The sequence below is a fragment of the Callorhinus ursinus genome, unplaced genomic scaffold, assembly GCF_003265705.2.
Source record: "Callorhinus ursinus isolate GAN/ISIS: 27379988/994484 unplaced genomic scaffold, GSC_fseal_2.0 scaffold1, whole genome shotgun sequence".
NCBI classification, from domain to species: Eukaryota; Metazoa; Chordata; class Mammalia; order Carnivora; family Otariidae; genus Callorhinus; species Callorhinus ursinus.
This window is the reverse complement of record NW_027397063.1, coordinates 22585049-22608063: the sequence shown is the minus strand read 5'-3', so window position 1 is coordinate 22608063 and position 23015 is coordinate 22585049. Positions and strand designations below refer to the sequence as shown.

The 23015-nt window shown below is 35.6% G+C and overlaps 1 protein-coding gene across 18 annotated transcripts in view; it reads right to left on the bottom strand.

Moving 5' to 3' along the window:
- Nucleotides 1-4262: 4262 nt before the first annotated feature.
- Nucleotides 4263-23015, bottom strand: part of ROBO2 (roundabout guidance receptor 2) — a 1626757-nt gene continuing 1608004 nt past the window's right edge. For 9 of the 18 annotated variants that reach the window (XM_073891943.1, XM_073891965.1, XM_073891952.1 and 6 more), the window contains 3 exons: nt 18932-19105; nt 9920-10120; nt 4263-8153 (listed from right to left, as the gene is read on the bottom strand). In XM_073891943.1, the coding sequence (XP_073748044.1) occupies nt 8152-8153; nt 9920-10120; nt 18932-19105 (377 nt within the window). In that variant the 3' untranslated portion in view covers nt 4263-8151. Of the gene's footprint in view, nt 8154-9919; nt 10121-12305; nt 12579-18931; nt 19106-21319; nt 21503-23015 lie in introns of all 18 variants that reach the window. The other 9 variants (XM_073891920.1, XM_073891929.1, XM_073891924.1 and 6 more) reach the window with 4 other exon arrangements.

Below are 23015 nucleotides of genomic sequence, written 5' to 3'. Positions count from 1 at the left end.
TCAATCCTTCCCTCAACTCAATCCCTTTAATGTTGAAATCTCACCTGCCCACACCAAACCTCCGTGCTCCCTCCTACCTGTCAACTCCTGAAAGGGATTTCTGCAACACTCACAATCATGTATGACTTGCTTCACTTTCTACTTCTAATATAATGTTCACTCTATGCCTTATATTGCCTCCAACTAGTTCATAGTGAGATTGTATGATTTGTTATTGCCAGGCCCCACTGTACTGTGCCAAGCAAAATACTATGTATACAACATTTGTTTACTCATTTAAAACATGTGGTCATTCAAATGACAAAATATCCATTCCTTCAGACATACAAAGATAAGAAAGTTTTATATATGTGATGAATATAATACATATGTGTATATGAGTGTATGTATACATATAAATATATATACATGAGCACATGTATACATATATGCAAATATAAGTGCATACATGGAAACATAAATGCACCTTATTTTATGTATACATACAGATACATACATATATAATTTGTCTAGAGAAATAGAGAGTATCGGAAGCATTATTCTGTCTGGAATGCCTGTCTTGACCCCAATAATCTTTGTTAGTGCCTCTTTTCCATAGTCTATAAATCTACTCATCATACCTTAGATTCTACTGAACTGAAATTATTTATATATGTATATGTGTATGTGCGTATATATATGTATGTATGCATGTGGGTGTGTAGGTATATGTGTTTATGTGCATGCATGTATGAGTTTCCTACCACATGTATTGGCTATATAATACATTTCAAGTATATAATTCTTTTTATTTGGCTTATTACTAGAACAGATTCAAAATATCTTTCCACTTGAGATTCATTGATGAAAACAGTTCTTAACATCATTATAAATTTTAACCTTTTAAATAATAACTATTCAAATGATGTTAGTAAGAATTACATGGTATTAAATATTTAGCACACATATTTCTTTAAATTTGTTGTCATATGTACATGGGTGTTTGTGTTATGCATTTTAGTTATAGCTATAGAATACCTTAAATGCCAGGAAAACGCTAGGAAAAAATGAATATCATCAACATTAATGAAAACAAGGCTTAATCCTTGACAGATAATTACTTGCACAAGAAATGCTTGCACATTTATTGAAATGTTTTAATCGTTCTCTTTAAGCTGAATGCTATTCTCCATTTATGTCTTTTTTTTTTTTTTAAGGCTGCTTCCATTTGTCTGTTCCATCTTTTTCATTAGAATAACCATTACCCATCGGCAATTACTCTCAAAACACCTATGCTGGGGCATTTTAATCTATTGATTGCATTCATCTTCCATCTCAAAATTAATTAAGTAAATTTAAATCCCAACTGCCCCCATTTCATTGTAATTTCTCTTATATCATAGTTTCTTATACTTAATGCCAGTGAAAGTTCATATAACGGTAATCCTCAATTTCTTTTCTGTACGTTTGTATTTATCTATTTCTGAGTACACAGATTTTCATGACTAATTCGCCACATTTTGCCTTCCACTGGGACTCAGTTCCATATTATCTTACTGAGAAATCATTAAGTCCTCTCCCCCTAACTTTTGTGTGAGCCACAAATTTTTTTTATTTGTTTTGTTATTTTTTATCATTTTTAGCAAACTTCTATTTGAAGTAGAACTTTGCAATAATCATAGAGGAGTCTCAAAAGTGAATAAATTATACTTTTGTGAGTTGGGAGTTGGGAGGGGGAAGACAGTGAGTGTATTTTCCTGCTTTAGTTTAGTCTAATGATTGTGCAAAATCTAAAGAACATAATGCAATCATCCCTGTTGCTCAAGTGCTGAGCACTGATCTCAATTAAGTGCTTAAACTCTGTCGTAAGTGGGAAGGATACATGCAATTTCTCACTGAACAGCATTTCTGTTATCTCTGCAGAATACCTGAGATTCTCACGTTTCTTTCTCATGAGTTTATATTGACTTTAAAAAACTGGAACAAGAAAAAGACAAAACCACAGCAAGGGTTTTTGGGGGCCATTAATGTAGTGCCTAGGGACAGAATAAAGTTTCTAGGAGAGTATTTCTCAAAGTGGGTGTCACAAAGTACTAGTTCCATGAGATGCCTCAGGACAAAGTGTTTTATGTCATATAAAATTTGAGCAAACTTGAAAAGAAGTCAAGTAGTAAAGAAATCTCTTTACACGTTCACCCGTTGTTTGCGTCTTTGTTTTTTAAAATACCTATTAAAATTCCATAGACTATTTTGAGAAAGACTAGAATATGGATAATGGGACAGTGTGAGGGGATATGAATGAAACTAATGCAGATTTTATTGCTTGCAAATATATTTGGAAGCCTTGCTCATTGCCTCTTTCCGCTTAGCTCAAAAACATTCATCATAAAAGATACTTTCCCAGAGATCGGGGCCCTACTTCACAGAAGATACTCATCTATTTCTGAGGACAAAAGCTAATTCTGTTCTCACCATTCTGTACGATTCTTAGCACAGTGTCTCAGTACTAGCTTGCAAAACGAATGAATAAATAACCAAAACAAGCAAACAAAAAGCCATTTGTCAGAAACAAACTATTCATAAATGTTGTCTAGAGAAACATTGTGTAAAAATTGTCCAAAAAAGTTGTCTACTCCCTAAAAGCTGTATCCGTCAAAAGCATTTTATAGACAAAGGGTGCTATGGTGTCATGATCTGAGGGCAGTTACAGTGGCCTGCAAATTCCCTATCATGGACATTGACCTGCACCCCAGGTACTGTATTTGAATCACAAACCACAAGTGCCTTTCCCTGATTAATTGCCAAGGTAACTGATTATGTGTATTTCTAGTAGCTTGACTGCTTCCTGGAGAAAGCATGTGGGCGGAAAGATACAAACGCGGGTCACACACAGACTTACAATTGTCTTGCATCGTCTTTTGGATTCTTGACGGCTTTGTAACCCTCTCGAAGACTGAATTCCTTCTCTGGCTGTGGAGAAAACTCCTCCTGAGGCTGAGAGTTGAAACCAAGACTGCACTAAATTCATGGAGATGAAAGAGCCCTTGAAACCTTTTGGAGACAGCATGTTAAGCTTCCCGCCTTACTAGGCCTTTCTACGCGTCTTTTCTTGTGAATTCTTGCAACTGGCTTTTCAGTTAGTGCAGTTTTATTTCACATCTCTGTTATGAAGTGAAATTTCACATGACCTTGGCCGATCTTCTCTTTGGAAGATAAAAAAGACAATTTCACGAATTGAGGACATTAAATATCATTTCTTGTTAAAATGCTTTCCTGAACCACTGGTATATCTTTTATTTAGCTAATATGTAATAATCAAGAGAGAACAGTGTATTATTTTAATAAATCTTTCTGGTAATTTTGCCCTTTTGCCATTTGTAGGTGTTTCCATATTGCACCCAGATTCGATAAAGCAATGAGTGTTTCGTAGTTCCTCTACTATATATCATATTGGTAACTGATATATTTGTCTTTAATCACACGTATTATGCCATTGTATTATATTAATGCAACATTATTTCTAATTCCTCTAATACTGTTTTATTTCCCTATTGTTAATCTAAATTAAATGAAACTCTGAAGTGTATTATCCACTTACCATGTGCTTTAAAAATATTTTTGAATAAATTGTTTTAGAGTTCAGTAGTTTTATTTCATTTTTACTATACTATATTATCGTAAAGAATACAGGAGCTTTTTTTATTTTTAGAAATAATTTGATCCTGTAATTGTACTTAGTGAAAAAGAATGAAATATTCATGAAGTACAATAAAGTAAGGAATTTCTCTTTTCTACCCAGTCCCTAATATAACTTTTCAACATCCATCCTCTTAGAAAAAGGTTATCATTTTTATCAATTAATTTTATAATTCTTATCAATTAAGAAATACCCACTTTTTCCCATTCTCATATTTATTTATATTTAAAGAATGATTTTTGAAGGTAATTTTGTAGATGAGAAGTTTGTATTCTCTCTACCTAAAGGTCTTTATGGGGTGGGGAAGATCAGATCTGGAGAGTAGGGCTTAGAGGGTAGAATCTCTAATTTCAAATGCTTTTTATATTCATCAGTGTCATCAATAGAGTCACTAATATAAGTCAACGTCACTTTCTAGTTACCACCACCCACCCCATTACCAAAGGAGAAAATCAGATTATGCATTTGGTCACAAAATACTAATGTCGAGGTGCAGAAGTGACAGAATGGTCTGTGTTTGATTTTTCTACAGGCAAGTCTGTTTTACATAAATGGCTTTTTTACAAATTTGAAATGTGAATATATTTTATTTTTTCCCAGTGAGTACACAATACACAATTCTTTGACAATACTATTAACCAATTTTATGCCAATTTCTTTTCTGAGCTAACAACATCAAATGAAACACATTAAGATTTTGGACGCTGTTTGGTGACTTAAACAGACTAGTTAAAAAAAAGTCCATCTATAAAACAAAGTATAAAAAGTCTACCCACGGCCACAAAATCCCTTATCTTGCAACATTTTAAAGTCACAATAAATGCTTTTGAAAATGATAAGAAAATGATGAGATAAATGGAACTTCACTGAAAAAAGGTATGGGGTTTCATCTGAAGTACACATGATAGAGAAGCAAAATAAAAGTAACTTCACCTCTAAGATGATGTGGGAAAACATTGCTTTACACCAATTCTCGTCATGTAACTTTATAAACACAATGTACAGAAGCAGATGTACAAATTAGTGAATGTCATGGTTCTTCATATCTTTAATACTGACACACAATCACTTTCCAGTGGCGAAGATAAACCATAGTTTAGAGCTCATTGGTATTCGTATCATTATGTTGTCGATGGACAGGTCCATAAATTTGTTGAATAGAAATTTGGAGGTGTTCTATCAGAGCTCAAACTTTCAACTTGAATCCTATTGAAGATATTTTTAAATACCCAGAGCATTCAACTATGACATAGAACACCATTTTATCTGTTTTGTTACTTAGAACAAGCATACTTGCAATGTTTTTACTTCCCTTTGGTTATAGGACACCTTAGGTGTTCGTCTTGATTTTCCTATATGCTCCCCTGAGCTGGATTCAAATCCTGTGAAGGAATCCGTTGTTTTCAAGCCCCTGTACTGTCCCACTTTAAATATGGCATGGAAAAGATCTGGAAAGGGGTGGGCCGACTCTGCCTGCACGCTTGGAGGCATACCTGAGTTGGGGCGCTGACTGGCTTTTCCCCAGTGGAGACGTGGCATGTTGAGAATGGAGCTGTGTTGTTTGGGGCTTGACTGCACAGCAGCATGGCCTGTGAGTGCGAGGTGAGTTTGCATTCTCTCCCAACCAGATTTCCTTCTGACAAGTTATGCAGGCCTTGTGTAGACCTGAAGAAGAGTGAGCTCAGTGAATTTCTAATCACACTCATTCAATGGGCTACAAAATGAAAAAAATTCCGGAAGGTCTTATACATGTTTGCATTCTTCTAATGACATTCTGATATACTGATTAGAAGCTTTTTACATATAGTAAGTTGACAAAAGCTTTTGATTTTTGGGTAAGATTCCTGAATTCATTTGGGTAGCCACAGCATTTTGTCTTGCTCTGTATCTGTGTGAGGATGATATCTTGGGTGCAGGATTTTACTACTATATTTACATGTAAAACTAGACTTAACAGGGAATGTTAAGGGAATGTTCTAAAAGAACATTCCAAGTAACCATAGGGTCTGTACTGCCAAAACCTAACCAAAATGGTTACGTTTTATACACTGAAAATAATCAGGAAGGTATGATGCTGCTATGTCCTGCGTTATTCCAGAAGTCACTTTCATACCCATACTCTACACTGAAGTCTTGGTTTATTTGTCACATTAGGGATCAACATCTACGTGTAATAAATGTAATGAATTAAAGCTTTACTCTAAAGTGGGTTACAGAGAAGCATAAAGAGGGAACACAAATGAACAAAACTTTGTTTGTTTTTAAATAGAAAGAGGTGAAGTAGAGAACCGCATAAATAAAAATTAAATTCCTCACGTCCTACAGTTGCGAATAGTATGTAGTCATTCTTCGCAGGAACTTCTCATCTTTCCTAGACAATCTGACCCAGAGAAAGCAAACTGCATTAAAATTCAGGCACTGGTGGCAGAAAGTTGATAAAGCATTTAATAAGTGTGTCTCAGAATATTTTTTTCTCTTCGGTGAAGAAATGAGCTACAGGGCACCAAGAAGATGTTGGGGCCCATAAAGAACGTTACGTTCCTCCACTCTTGCCTGTGTTGATGCAGTCTTAGGGAACAAAAAGTATAGAAAAAATGAATTATGTTATCCCTTTGCTATAACAATATGATACGGAATTGGTGACCGAGGCAATCATGCATGGGAGTATGAATTGTCATTCAAGCAGGTCCCATATTTTAGAATTGATTCTAATCATTACATCGAACATTTTTCAAAATACCAACTACTGAACACATCATAGGAAAAACATGAGAAAGTATAACTAGAAATAGAATTTACAGTTGTGGAGGCAGCACATAGAAAAAATGTCACAAGTGGGAATTTCAGGGAAGGTCTCTTCTACCTGACTGATCGACTCTACGCATACAGTGGCTGACATATATTTCAAAATCGGATTCATTTTGACCATACATGACTGATGTTCAGGAATTTCTTGTTCTCAAAGTCGTGGAAACAAATGAGGCAGGACACTGTTATTAATGTCCACTTAATGAGGTTTGGTTTTATTTAAAAAGTGTATAAACATGCATTTTTCTCCTTTTAAATTTTTCTTTTCAACTTACTCATTCAAAATGGGTCAAACATATTTTAGTTGGTAGCCAATTTCTGAGAATGTACCATAAAATGTTTATTCCAATAAATCTACTTACTGTGAACTGAACATACTCTGAGCACTGCTTTGTAAGCACTTACAATTTGGCTATACATTTGTGGCATAAACTTCACTTCTTAACCAAATAAAACACAAAGTTGTCTACAGACTGCATTATTTTTTCAAAGTCATAAATTTAAGTGATGCAGCTCTATCCTCTCGTGTGTACTGTACATGTATTAGAAAGATGAAACGAGATATTGCAATAGAGTTTTTGTGTTTGGAAGCAGCCCGAGTATGTCCTAATAATAAATTGCCTCTTTAACTATTTGCTAGATATTCTAGAGTTCATTTTGTTTGTTTCCTTGGGGAACGTCATATTATATTCTGACTTAATGAGTTGGAGAGATTAATTATGGTAATTCAGAAAATGCTTTTATAAAAACTGTAATATAAACACAGCTCTTGTGAAACACCTTAATTTCCTTTTGCTTGTTATAATTCTCAGATGGGTCAATTACAATGACAGGTTCAGTTAATTCTACATATAACCTTAATTTCTTTCCTTTTCTTTTTTTTTTTTAGCAAGCTTAGTACATCTTTGCTACCTGTATATTGTAATGCCTATTTAGCCTTAAGACTTAAATTTCTTTCTTTGACCCCTGCTTTTTGTCAATAGCAAAAGACACCTTTCTGCTTTTCTTTTTATTGACTCAGTCCCTGATATTCAAAGAAGACTTTGCCAACACCACTGTTCCTTTGCATCTTCCTATTCCTACACCCCAACTGCAAACCATCTAAAGTGATTGGTTCCAACCAGCACATCCAGCCTAGCTTACAGTACGGAAACTCCCTTCACATTCAGTCTTGTTCTTCATGTCACGAGGAGTAGAGATTTGTGCTTATCACCAAAAAAAATTGCAGTGCAAAATTTAAACATAAAAGTTACACAATTAAAAGTTAATATATGGCACCACAGCCTATTAATTCACATATAGTACAACAGACCAATGAAAACAGACAATAGTATGAACAGATCTAAAAAGAGTGAGCTTGCATAGCAATGCACAAAAGAAATTATATACAGAGGAAAATCCTTTTCTTCCTGGAGGGCGGGTTTTCTTTTCTGTCTTTTTTATATACTCCTGACAAGAAAGAGTTAAGGTGGGTGGTGTACTTAAGAGAAGAACACAAGTAAAATATCTGTGGGATATGTGTGGCTGTGTGTCTTTACATTGCATTTACAGTTCTTTTAATTGTACATAAATAAAGAAATTGTTCATTGCACTGTTTCGTGTCATCACTTCCATGAGTTCAGACCTGGTGGTCCTTCAGAGCAGCTTTGCATGTCTCCTCTCAGTTACTCTACAAAGAGATGAAAAAATCAGAAATAAGTTTGCATTGAAATTAAGTAGTCTTTCATCTGACCAGCACAACAAAAAGCAAGGCGAATAGGTAATATATGAATAGAACATCATCAGACACATTTTGTGAGTGTGTAAAGTTGGGAAATATAGTGATGGGAGGGGAAGAAAGAAACATTGCAAAATCTGGGGATTTAAAATCCACATAGAGCTATCTCTGCATGTCTCCTGTTATCTCTGCACATCTCCTGTGAGTTTATAGTTACTCTACAATAAAAGTCAAAGCAAAACCCAAGTAGTCATGAATCAAATTAAAAATTATAAACATATCTTAATAATCAGATCAGTAATAGACAACAAGAATGGTAAGTCTAGTCAATAAAGAACTTTACAGTTTGAAAGTACTTTTACTTTTCATTATTTTGTGGAATCCCCCAGTCTGTGATGTCAGCGTAATAGTAATAGTAATGCCATGTTTTGGGTCAAGAGGTACAGAGATTGGGAAGGTAGTTTGCTTGCTCTGGGTTGAGAAGACTGGAACCCAGGGCTGCTCCTTCAGCAGTGCTTTTAACATGAATCCAAACAAGCAGCTGAAAATATTCGACAAGTATAATTCTGATATTGGATAGCAGAATTGGTAAATTTCATGAAAAAAATTAACACAAAGAATTCAGTGCTTCTTCCTGTGACATACTGTGACATGCTATCTTTCTCTGTTGCCTGGTATTTTATTTTTATAGATTAGTTATACTATCAATGCTGGCTATTTATTCAAAAAGAAATTTATTTATAAAATATGTTATTATAATCAAAGATCAACTTTACAAGGTCAACTGCCTAAATTTAAAAAATAAATAAATAAATGTAGAGCAACTTAGGGAATGAGGAATTCCTGAGGTTCTTTAAAAGGCAAAGAAAACTACAAAGTGGACTATGTTTAATTAACTTATAAATATTAAGATTAATTGCCTAAATATAGGCAATTTTTGTATAGTGTAAATCAGACTTGAAATAGCAGAAATATTCATTTAATAGATGACTGTAAATAGCAGTGGTCTACATTATGACTGAACCTGCTCAAAATCATAATCAATTTTTTTCTCATAGCAAAGCAGGATTTCTACTATTCTGAAAGTTGTTTATTGTCCCAATATTATTGATGAGGTTCAGGACATGCTACCCCAAAATATGACACCTTGGCATACTGAATATCGAAAGCGGAAGAAGTCTGAGAAACCAACGGAGGCAGGAAAGTCACTCTGACCTCCCTCCTCCCCACTGGCTCTTCTTTTCTGAAATGGGTCATAAAACTTCCACGTGAAAGTTACCCTCCCTCTACCAGAGGAAGGAAGACATTCTTATTCCCAGGGACAGAGAGTTATGGGACCGAGAAATCTGTGCAAACAAACCTTGTTAAACTAACCCTTCTCTTCTTAGTTACTTCTTTACCATTGACTACTCCCCTACCCAAACGCCTCGGTCTCATAAAATCTTCACAAGCTTATGGTTTCTTTGTCTAAAAGATATAAAAGCTTTCTACTCTGGTCACTTCTTTGGGTCTTCATGCTCTTCTGAAGTCACCCATGGACATGTATAAATTCAATAAAATTTGTAGGCTTTTCTCCTGTTAATCTGTCTTTATCAGTTTAACTTTCAGACCCAGCCTAGGACCCTAAGAGGGTCAAGGAAACTTTTTCCTCCCCTACATTATTAACCCACTCTTTGTTCTCAATCACGAGAGCCTTTTAAGTGTCCTAAAGCACTTACATAATTCACCTGTAAACTGTCCTTGACTATTTGAGCCCATATATCCTATGTCAAGAAGGTCACTGGCATTGCGCTGGTGACTTCCCCTCAACGCCTCGGCTTTCCTTGGTCCAGTGGATCCTTTAGAAGAAGCTGTTCCTGATGAGCTGTGACCTCCTGGAGATGGGAAACTGGGCTTGCTGTAGGGCACCAATGTCTCCTCTGAAAAAGAAACACAAAGTGCTAAGCTGAAGAGCAACATGGAGGCAAAACAAACTTTTAATATTAAGTTCACGATGGGCTATTTTACCTTTTTACTCTTTTTTTTTAATAAAGACCTTTTATTTATTTATTTGACAGAGAGAGACACAGCGAGAGAAGGAACACAAGCAGGCGGGGAGTAGGAGAGGGAGAAGCAGGCTTCCCGCGGAGCAGGGAGCCAGATGCAGGCCTGGATCCCAGGACCCTGGGATCATGACCTGAGCTGAAGGCAGACGCTCAACGACTGAGCCACCCAGGTGTCCCCATTTCACTCCTTAGTAAAATTAAAAATAAGAGGTTTAATAAGCCCGGATATTAAAAAAATTTCCATGTGCAGATAACATTTCTGATAATAGGATCTAAAACAGGATTAAATTAAAAGAAATTTGGGGATAGGGGCCCTGGATGGCTCAGTCGGTTAAGTGTCTGCCTTTAGCTCAGGTCATGATCCCGGGGTCCTGGGATTGGGTCCTGGGATGGAGCCCTGTGTTGGGCTCCCCTCTCAGCAGGTAGTCTGCTTCTCCCTCTCCCTCTGCTCCTCCCCCTTGTTCACTCTCTCTCTCTCTCAAATAAGTAAATAAAATCTTAAAAAAAATAAATTTGGGGATAAAAATACAATGTTATATATCATTTGCAAAATTTAAATATATTAATAAAAGGGAGTTGCATACAATGAACCATATTGTTTAACAAAAGCATTTCTGAGTATAATTTTTGGCGTTCAGTGTGGTTCCAATTAAATTTTTCAATTAAGATTGAAGAAACATGGTTTTTGTTTCACTTTATAGCAACATTTTCTCAGTCAATTTAGATAAAGAACTATGTATTAGTTGAAATAAGTTTCCTAAACTTTTGTTGTTTCTGGGGATAGAAACACATTATTTTAAAGATTGTGTATTTCCTTAAAAGAAAAAGAGAAATACACATTTTCATAAATAAATAATAATAAATGAAAACATATTTTATGTATCAACTCTCTACAAATAACACGATGTGTATTATTAAGTACCTAATATTTTGAAACATTTTTTTCTTTCTTTCTTTCCTTCTTTCTTCTTCTTTTTCCCTCTCTACCTCTTCTGTTTTTTTCCTTTCTTTTAGGTATGGCCATTATTATTACTGTGATGACTGTTTTCTCTCCTTAGATGGTCTTTATGAAGTCTCAAGGATCACATACTTTTTCTCTCACAGCCTGAATGATGTAAGCTTCCTAAATGTTTCACTAAGTCTAGGTATTAAAATTGACATATTTTGGCTCTTGTATATATTACATTTTCTAAAACCTTAAGCACCAAGTTGTGACATCATATAATTTTTGAAAATGCATGGGTAGTGGACATATCTACAAAAGATTGAGTCCAAATTAAAAAATAAATGTGTAAAGAAACTCTCAAATGTTGTTATGTGTGTGTTTGTGTGTGTTTTAATACTCAATGAAAGTGAATCCCGATATGAGAAGATATGTTCCAGAAAATGTATTTCTATAATAGGTCCCAACAGCCACTACCACTTCCAAAAAAAAAAAAAAAAAAAAAAATCCAACCACAAATGATGACATTTATTTTGGGACAGTTCCAGGAAGCTTGATTTATAAACAAGAATATTTCCCAATGAAGTGTTAACAATCAACTAAATTTAATCAGCTGGAGAAAGTACAGGCCCAGTTTTTAACCTTTTCTATCCTGAGGTATTTGTGTGCATTTATAAACAACTTTGTTATTTCAATGAATTCAGTGATTTGACTGAAGAGAGTTCTCCTTTCAAAATGACTATAGTAACTTCAGTCAAAATGAAACTGATTGAAGGCAGGGATTAAATTGACATTAAGATGAAATTTAGAGGTCTTAAATGTATTTTGATATAAACATTAAAAGGCAAAAAATCAAATTGTCTCCTGAACAATACAGGTGAAGCTTGGAGGTCTCTTGAGCTGAAATACCCCTATGCAGAGGTTAACTTGAGGAACAATCCCCACGGGAATCAGCCTTAAAGTGTGTGTTGGTAAATTCTGCTGAGGAATCCCAACTTTTCAGTGACTCAAGGCAAACTTTTTTCAGATGCTCTTAAACAACTGCCATTTCTAAAATACCTGGTAGGAAAACAAAAGGTAAAAGTCCACACTTTCCTGGGACTGTGCAGAACACACCTGGTCCAACACTTTGTTTGTGTAGGGCTTTCCGTATATCTTCTTGGCGTTCTGTGGAGTTTATCCATTCTTGGGTTTGTCGCTGCCACTCTAGGGACGTTCTAGCTGGACAATCCAATGAGCTCTTTGTGTCTTCTAAGTTGGATGCTGGTGGTGTCTCCAGAGAGCTTCCTTTTCTCTCTGTTGAGTTTTCCACGTTACCAGCATGCTGGCTCGGGCCTATTTGCTGCCTTAAACCCTGACCTGGAGGGGGATCTGGTGGTGGTGGAAGATCTAAAAATTGTGAATAATATTTAGAATGGACTAAAACTTAATGAAAAAATACAGGTTTTAATTCAAGATGAAGAAAAAAACCCGTGCCATCTTAAAAGTTTCACTCATGCAAAACAAATTTGGGGGAAGGAGGCGGGGGGCAAAGGTCAGTTATTTCTATCTAAAATGCCTATTATTGATCTCTTTGCTATCTCCGGATCACAGTGTCTTTGAAACAAAATCAACTGATTTCAACTATTATATGCGGACAGTGTTTTCAATTGCACATTGAGGCTAACGTTCAAGGTATAAAAGGCAATTTATGTGTTCTCCATATTTTCGCCATTGTCCACCCCCACCTCCTCAAAGTAGACATATCGTGACACAAAATGACTAGACACTTTAGCAGCTGTGTTAATAAAAGGCCTCGGGAAGAATAAAGGTTGTCCTGCCAATCTCCATCGGAAATGTTGCCCTTGGGAAATTAAGAACTATATGCCATATTATATGCAACATATGACTGCCTTTACCCATGTATGTGGTACATTTAGCAACAGTCAAAGGGTTAAGCTAACATTTATTAAATGCAATTAACATTCTGCCTGACAACCAATTCTGGCTGTTCGTTTCATGAGTTAGCTAATGAGTTACAACTAATACATTATAACTTTCCAGTGTATTAATTTTAATAAGTAATAACCAATGTTCAGAGTACAGATAGAATATGATTCATGGTGCTAGAATAGACAAGGCATCATAAAAATTTGAGATGTAGTAGAATAGATAACTTTGCAAAAAAGCTCTTTAAATTAAATATAAGGTATGAAAAAATCAAAAGTTCGAACATGCGGCTAATTTTTCATTTTCCTTTCATTAGCTGTTTGGATCATGACACCTTTATATTTTGATTGTCTTCAACTGTGATCTTAATCTCTTCTTTCATCTTTCTTTAAGTAGTGTACTAGTCCTATTATGTGATTTATACCATTATACTAGTTCTAAAATTATTTTGTTGAAGATTTTGAAATCTCCTGAACATTCTAAACAATACTACCTTCTAATTTTTCTGGCATACTATTGTGAACTTCTCTGCTCATCCTTAGAATATCAGTGATTACATTATTTGTGCATAAAATCAAATATCATATGCACTACATACTTATATTATTAATAGGGGCTGTTGCATGTAATGTTAGTCCATTATTTCCGATATCGTTGTATTTGTACTCTCATTTCTAATAATACTATTTGTGAAATTTAAAAGGAAAAAGCACAAATTTCTTGTGAACAAAAGACAGCTTCCTTAAGGAAGGCTAAGTTGTTCTTTTTAAAGACTTTGTTAAGAAGCTTTATACTCTCTCTTAATGAGAAAAATGATACCGTCCTCCATTGAATTGACAATAATACTCTCCTCTGCATCTGCTTTGGGAGTTCCCATGCTGAAGCAGAATTCCTAGTTCTTATGTATGTCCTCTTGTTAGATTATGAATTACTAATTATTGAAGGGAACAGCATTTCCATCTGGGAGAATAAAGTTGCATTTGGAACATTTCTTCCAAAATGAAGAGCTAATCCAATATTGTGATATCTGTTTGTAGAATAATCCACCAATGAGTTTAGTGTTTCCTTTTATTCAATACTGACTTCCTTTAGTATGTATTATTATAAATGTGAAGTAATTATTTCATTTGCGTGTTTGGATTTAAGACTGCCAATTGTGGGGAGGAGCAGGAATTATTATACTTGCTTTCAAAATAACATATCTGGTCATTGATTTTTATTCCCATCAAAGCAGCTTCATTTTTAAAATAGCCAAAATGGCATCTGCTTATGCTAGACAAAATTCTGATTACTATTTAATTTAACCTGAAATTATATGACTACATAATTAAGTAATAAACTTGGAGTTTGTATATTCTAAGAAGAAAGAACATGGCATGCACACTGAAATAAACAAATTGGGAAAAAGATGGATTAAGAATGACTGTGGCAAAAATAAAAGTATGTAATCAAATATGTTTACTTAAATTTATTATTCATTTCCATGTTGATTCATTTCTACTAAATCAATTCACTAAAGAGTCTCTTACTGGCCTCCTGAGGATTTCTTATTGTCAGGCACATAACAGTCCAATGAAATATGTGCCATTATTATCATCCTCTTTTTCAGGTTAAAAAAAGGCAAAAAGAAATCAAATATCTACAGCTGGGATCTCCCCTTCTGTGAGCTCCAGACTCACATGACTACTTCCATACTGAGGAGTTCACCTTAGATGTTTAGGAAGCATCTAAAATTTCACATATCAAAACTGAGTTCTGGACCTTCCTCTACAAGATATGCTTCTTCTTTAGTGTTCATCATCTCAATTAGTAGCAACTGCATTCTACAAGTGACCAAGACTTTGGAGTAATCTTTGACTTCCTTGCCTTACAGCCTGTGTTAATTTCATGAACAAATCTTGTGGGCTCTGCCAAGCTATAGCCAGAATTCAATCTTTCTCATTGCTTCCACTGATTTAACCTCGGGACAGTGGTTAAGAGTCATGGAGAAAAACCTCTAACGTCTCTTCCCTCTGTGACTTCTACAACCTCTTATGTGGTCTCTGTGCTTCCACACAGAAGCACATTTGTCTACCTTAACATAACAGCTGGAGTGGTTTTTTTTAAAATAGAAGCATAAGTAAGATAATGTTACCCTTCGCCTTACACACACACACACACACACACACACACACACACACACACCCCTTCGATGGTTTCCCATTCAAAGTAAGAGCCAATGTCCTTACAGAAGCTTAAGATCCTACAAACACTGGCCCTCACTGACTTGTCTAACTTCATATTCTATTTTGTTGCTCTCTCTGCTTCAGTTACACTGCTTCTCTTACTTTTCAGCAAATAAGCTTCAGGCTTCCACTTGCTGTCCTCGTGTCCGGGAATGACCTTTCCTTGATATCAGCATTGCTCTTTTCCTTTTAATCTTACAGCCTTCTCTACTGTCATCTACTTGGTCAAGCCTTCCCTGAGACTTTATTTAAAAAAGACCTCCCCCCTTCACCCCCGTTATTTCTCGACTTCCTATGTTTTTTTCCTCCATGACTCTTACCACCGTCTTATATACTTTTGTTTTCCCTTATATAATTATGTTGTTCTTTATCTTCCCTCAATAGAATGTAAGCTCCAGAAAGGCAGGGAATTTTGCCTGTTGGTTTCCAGCCTATCATTTGGCGTGGAATTGCATAGATTAATGAATAAAGAAATTTGCTTAATGGTACAGGCTAGTTTGCAGCAGAGCTAGTTCGTGGCCAAGCTAGTTTGTGGCAGAGGAAAGAGTCCCTTCTCTAACCAGGACATTAGGAATGAGGGGAGAACAGACTGGAAGGAAATGATCTCAGGAAAAAAGATTGATGGACAGAAAACTACTTTCTCTGCCTTCTTTCTTCAGCATTTGTCAATATATTGGTTTTAAAGGGTATTCTTTAGCTTATGCAAATGGAACACAAGATTTCGATTGAGCAATGCCTGCTTAGAAGAGTCTTTATTCAAGGGAGAAGAATCCTCGATGTTTGTGTTGGGGTTTGCCTTGCCTTTGAGACAGAGACTGATGCTTTTCACCGTTCCCAGTTCCTCTTACTAGACACAAGAAAATATTATTTTCCCACTCCATTCAGTAGTCTGATGACATGTGCCAGTGCTCTTGTCAGGGAAATGAGAAGTGACATGTGCCATGTGCCACTTGCAGGACTGACCATAGAACCTTCCAAGTGATCACCCAGATTTTGTCTTCCCCTCACTCAGAAGCCATAAATGTCTCACTTTAAAAATAATGGTATCCCAATAGTGGAGAAGCATACATCCTTACATTACTACTTAGAGGAGAGCCACCTGACCTTTATAAATTACTGTGTTGGAGAAACAAACTTGCTGTACTAAGTGCCTGTTTGGTATAGCAGCTGCCAGTAATTAGCCTGATTAATTTACTCACCAAATATAATTCTAAAATGTATAAAGCAAAAGTTTTAGTGTAAAAACGTCTATACACTAAATGCTACTAAACAGCAGCCTTCCCTAAAAGAATAGTTTGATTTTACATACAAATATTATAAAATTAATACTGATGCATGGATTCATACCATATAAATCTATGGCACATACATTTACTATAAAATAACAACATCCTTAAGGATAATCTATAGAGTGCCATCCGTAATAAATGTCCTCATGTCATAATTAGAACGTTGTTGAATCATAAACTTGGGAAGACATGGGAGCCAAAATTTCGCTTGCAATATCACTACTTCCAAAATATATCTACTAACAACACATAATCCATAACCCCCTTTTGAAATGCTGGCACCTTTAAGAGTTAGGGACCTGTTTGTTGTTTAGAAAGATAAGCAATAAATTGATCATGCTTTAAACTAGGAGGCAGTTTGCTTTAACCAGACATTCTGAAAAAAACTTGCAAGAAAAGTATTTTAGGAAGAAAAGGAGCACTCTCCATTTTGTTGGTTTATATTTTTTATCTTCTACATATTTTGGAAATAATCTTCAAACATTTCAGAAAAAATTTTTTTCTCTTTCCACAACATTGATAGCAGGAAAACTATACAAAATTATTAATTCTGAGTTTTATGACTACCATATCAATTGGGGTGGTCCTTTTTATCTAGAGGGAATAAGATCAACACTATTGACTGTTTTAAGGGCTCAACTAATCTTCAGATCATCTGAGGCAGAAAGGCAGTGGTGAGCATTTTTGTTCACCACATGATATTCGTTTATAAAGGAATCAAAATCTTGAGTGCACCCTTACCCTCAAATTCCACAGAAACACTTCCCAATGAAAACAAGGTAACGGGAAAGATAAATAAACCTGAAAGCTTTTAGAACAAGTTATGGTTGACTTTTAAAGTTGGCCCTGAATTACAAAATGACAAAAGAAAGCACAAAGATGGCAGCCAAATACAGACCCTTCCCCCCAAACCAATAAAGAGTAAGTACTTCCCCAACTAAGCCTCATTCTGTCCTATAATGGTAAGTCTAAGAGACTGAAATGAATGCTACGGACTCCGTCATAGCTTCTCAATGCTGACTGCACATTAGATTCATTCATGGAGCTTTAAAAATACCCACAATAGGTTTTCACCCAGAACAATTAAATCACAATCCCCAGGGTATAATTTAAGAGCTCCCTAGATGGTTCTAATGTGCGGCTTGGCTAAGTTCATCCTTTTGGTGTTTAGTAGAACTACCTCAGGATAAAGTCTGTGTGCCTGTAGAGGATAGTGCTGAGAAGGGGGAAGAAATTCACCTTTGGGTTGGGCATTATACTAGGCTATTGACATCAATCATCTTAAATATTCCTTAGAATAAAACGTCAGGATAAATATTTGTATTCCTATTTTTAAATGTCTGAGAATTAAGTTGAACATATGGGAAATAGATCCTGTTTTTTTTTTTTTTTTTTTTTTTTTTGACAGAGAGAGAGAGAGAGACAGTGAGAGAGGGAACATAAGCAGGCGGAGTGGAAGAGGGAGAAGCAGGCTTCCCTGCTTTATAGAGATGAACTACTCTTTATTGAACAAGGACATCTCCAGTAATATTGTGCTTCCTGCAACCAGCAAATACTCAAAGACTGAATGTTATACATAAATAAAAGAATTGAAATAGATCAGCAAACTATGTCCATGGGCCAATTTCAGCCACTGCCTATTTATCAATAAGGTTTTGGAAATCAGTCACACTCAATTCATTTTTTTTTTCCTATAACTACACTCATACTACAATGGCAGTGTTGAGTATTTGTGACAGAGACTGTATGGCCAGGTAAAGCCAAAAATATTTACTATCTGGACTTTTACAGAAAAGTTTGTTGACCCATCTACCAGATGATCTGTAGTATGCTTTTAGCCCTGAAATTTATGAAACTAAAAAAAACTGTTAAATTACAAATCACTTTGTTTTTTTCAAAAGTGAAATACCATCTAAGTTCTCTCAATCTGATGTCAGAAATGTCCCAAGTTTAAAACAGAAATGCATGGGAAGTGCATGTGCTACCTACGTTTTCTTTCCTAACCTCAAAGGGGAATGTTCATTAAAAAGCATTAATGGAAAATGCCAGAATGGCAGCAAGATCAACGTTGGAAAGTGGTATGGCACACATTTCTTGGGGCTTGGTAATACAGAAATAATTCCAGATTGTTGGAAAAGAGGGTTGGGTTTTATTTGAACAAGACCATATTGCTAGGTTTTCTGCCTTGTTATATAATGAGACAATGCCTAATCTACCATAGCTACTTTAATCTAAGTTAATGATTTGCACAGAGCGCATCTCTTCAGTGAGGAGACAAGAGAGAAGGAAACAAACCTACCATCTGTCATTCCTTCCCTTCGATGAGGCAATGCTGGTTGTTGGTCCATTCGCCCTCCCTTGTGTTTTTTAGTGGGCCGAGGCCTCTGACTTTGACTCAGGGCTGCACTGGTATTACTGTCAGTAGAAAATGGGCTGGTAGGCCGAGGTCTTTGAGAGGAGGTAAAAGCTTTGCCTAAAAAGAAAACAAAGGGAATGGGGTATAGAGAATGTCATAAGGCAGTGATTCTGCCTGTTTTGTATTTCTGCTCTTACTTAGCCTAACCTGTAAACTTGCCAAGAGATGCCATTTGAAGATATCAAATACTGGTGCATCTCCATAAAAAAAAATGCCTTGTCGCATATATTTTACCCAATTTTTAGTAACCAGCACACTGCCCACTGAAAAAATTCAAGCCAATGGGTATTAAACAAATCCACCAACCCAAAACTTGGTATCACTTGGTTATATTTTTATTTAACCTTGACGATCTTAGTGATATTTTCATGGATATATGCAAATTCATGCTGCTTTTACTTCTTCAAATTAAAGAAGTTACTTCGGAACTGAATTATGTACTTGTCTTACTTGCTTAACCAAATTTTATCCATGGAATCTTACAAACTCACTTTGAGCACAGAAAAAGGTCCTGAAGTAATTGCATTTGACAAATCTACATGAAAGATCTGCTCAGAGACATATATTAAACTGACCTCACCAACTCATACAAATGCACGATGAATTTTACCGCTTCTACAGAAACTCAATAACATTAGCATATAGTATAGGATAGGTAGCAGGTTAAATTCACCTTGCATATCAGGTATTTTCTGATGACTATTATTGTACCTGAGCAGACTCCAAATTCTCATTGAAAAATGAAATTGTGTTATGTCCTTTTCTTGAGCTTTAGTACATACACAGGGAAATTTATTTTGTGAAAAGGGTAGCTAATAAATGTTCAACATGTTGTGATTTTAATAGAATGTTTATTATGGTAGGTGAGGGTGGTTTTATGTGCATGTATTTATTCTCTTGCGCATGCTCTCATTTCACACAAAATTATTGTATGTAGTTACATTTTCTTAAGTCAATGTGACACGCTGTTGCTTAATGCTTTATTAGCTATTAGCATACATGTAAGAAATGCACTTATGCCTTCTAATTTATTAGTTTCCTTGCACTTTCTCACTGCTGTGCTCATAGCTATGCCACACAGAGCACTCAGGCAACAGAAAGTTTCTGACTTACGCTTTATAAAGCAAGACAATTCAAATAACCGTTATATCACAACATATTTTAGTTCGGATGCTATATGAAAAATAAACCTCTGCAATGCTTGAAAAATTTTTTTATATGCTTGAAGATTCCTAATGCATACTCAAAAGAAATACTGATAGGATAATTCAAAGAAAATTTCCAAGACTCCTTTTCATCACCTGAGAGTTTAGTGAAGGGTCAAAATCATTTTTCTTCAGTTTACTAGTTTAATATGATTAAGATTTCAAAAATGTGTTAAAGTCTTCATTAGTTTGTTTTGTAAGGTAGCTCCATTTAGTTCATATATTAGAACCCTCTTAAAAGTGCATTTAAGAAGTACAGTCATGTAATAGCATGGATCATGCCAAAGTTATTTTGTTTCAGTCAAACAACAAACACAAATTACTCATCTATTATTAGAATGAATCTCACATTTCTTTTGGGGAAAAGAATCAGATACATGAAAAATTATATAATTGGTACTCAATTGTTCTCAGAAACCCAAATTAGATTATGGCAAGAGCAATCACATGTAGTCATCATTTTATTCAAGTTGCAAATGCAGTAGGTGTATCTTTAATTAGCATCCTTTAAAACAGATAATAAATTATTGGGTTAAGATTTTAACAGCCAAACAATTAATAAGACCATCAGCCATTTGTACTGTTAGACTGACAGCCTTAGACCCATTCACCCCATGCTGAGAAAGCCTTCCCAGAAAATGCATTTGCAGAAAGAAATGGGGCAAAGGAAAGTAATGGTGATAAAAGCTGAATAAGTTTAATCACTGGGCACATGATCGATTGTGTGAGAATTTTGCAACATGTGAGTTATTGAAAATTTAATGACAATCTCAGTTGCAGCTTGGTTGTAATTTAAAAAGGAAGCATTTTCCAAATTACTCAGCAGAGCCACGAAGGGAACAGGAAAGAACAGATAGAAGGTGGTGAGTAGAAGCCTATTCTTGGCTCTGCAAAAAAGTAGCATCAGAAGAAAGTTCTGGTAATTGAGGATCACAACGGTGGTCATGCATATCACAGAAAGCCCTGCAGTCAGACTCACTGAGGAGAAAGAACAGGAGAAAAATATTTCAGTGTCTAAAGGACAAGATTCTCTCATGCAAAGAGTGTGGACTCAGGGTCTACCAACCTGTTCTTGTAAGGCTGGTTCCATGCAGCCTAAAACCAGCTTTATCTGCCGCTTCCACCAGTGCGTGTGCAAAGCTGCCACTGGCCAAAATGGAGCCATCGGAGGAGCTACCTACGCTAGATCTATGACTAGAAAAGTTACGATCCTCATCAGATGCAGAGCCCCATCCATTTACCATTGAACCTAAAAACAAATGTAGTTGTCTAGTGAGTGGTATATATTGGACAGCCCATCTCCTTGCACACACTCTACTAAGGAACAAGTAGGCTGCCTCAACTCCTCACTCCTCCTTGAGGCAAATCTGGTTTCATCCTGACTTCTGCAGCCACATGCAAGCCTCCTCCATGGTTGAAACATTCCTAGTGCAGAAGAATGAATCTCCTTTAAAACCTGTACCTGTTTGCGACACATAAACAAAACATGTTTCGTATAGTTCCAGTCTGACATTGTTTAAATTATCACGTAATCACTTTCTGAAAGAGAATTGCTACGTATATTTTAGCCCTACAATTCAGAGAAGAACACTTCTATTGAAATAAATCGTAGTGTATTTAAAGTAGACTTATCAAGGACTCCGATGAAGGAAGAGGGTGAACATATATTTTGAATTAAATGCAGACTCAAACAATGATTTCCATTCGACATACACTGGTATACTGTGGAAGTGCTAGAATCATTTCAAGATTTTAAAATACATATTGAAATAATCAGGACATATAACAACAAACACCAAAAACAAAAAAAGTATAAATAGTATCAGAGCATATAGACTTAGAACAAAAGAAAAAGTGTATCTTTAAAAATTTCCATTAATTTCAAAGCTCAGGATGCTTTCTTTGCTTTTTAATTGTTTTAAGAACTCCAGGTTTCTCTTTACTATGAGTCTTTGTCTTAGAAAATTAACCATTATGAAGGATATAACTGGCATTAATATGGATTTTTCTGCAAAACACGATAATGGCAATAAAGGAAAAGAACTGCACTTTCATGTGTCAAGAATTGCAAAACATGAAGATGTCGAGAAATACCTTGTCTTCTTAATTTTTCAGCAAGTCATTTACAAGTTTAGATTTTTTTCTTGGACCAAGGCACATGGAAACCTTAATCTATTACTTGATACAATTAATATTACAATATTTATTAAGTTGTGTACCATTAATTTATGGCACAATAAAGTGCCAAGTGTCGCTTAGCCTAACTTTTTAAAAAAGAGAGCCAAAAAATTATTTATAAGAAGCTCATTTATGCTTTCTACATCAACCAATTACACATTCCCAAAAAAGAGATTAAAATCAAGTGCCATAGATGTCCCCCCCCCCAATTTTCTCCAGTGTTTGGGAGACAACAGTATAGTTAGGAGTGTTGCTGCGATGCAGTATTTGTATTTTTAGTCCAGGTGCCAGGATACAATCACATGGGTTCATGCACTTTCAAGAGAGAGAAAACAGAAACCAGAGGGGTTAGAAGAACCCGAGAAGTTAAAAGGGTGTTAAGTGTAGCAGAGAAAGAGTTTTGACTCTATTTGCCAAAAGAACAGAGATACACTTTTTACTTTCCAAACAAATTCCCCTGACACAGGCCACTGCAAGGAAGGCCAGATAACAGCAGCAACTGAGCCTCCTCTGATAGAACCATTTCTGAGTTAATAATCACAAGTCAAGCACCAACAGCCCAAAACGAAAGGAGAAATGATGCA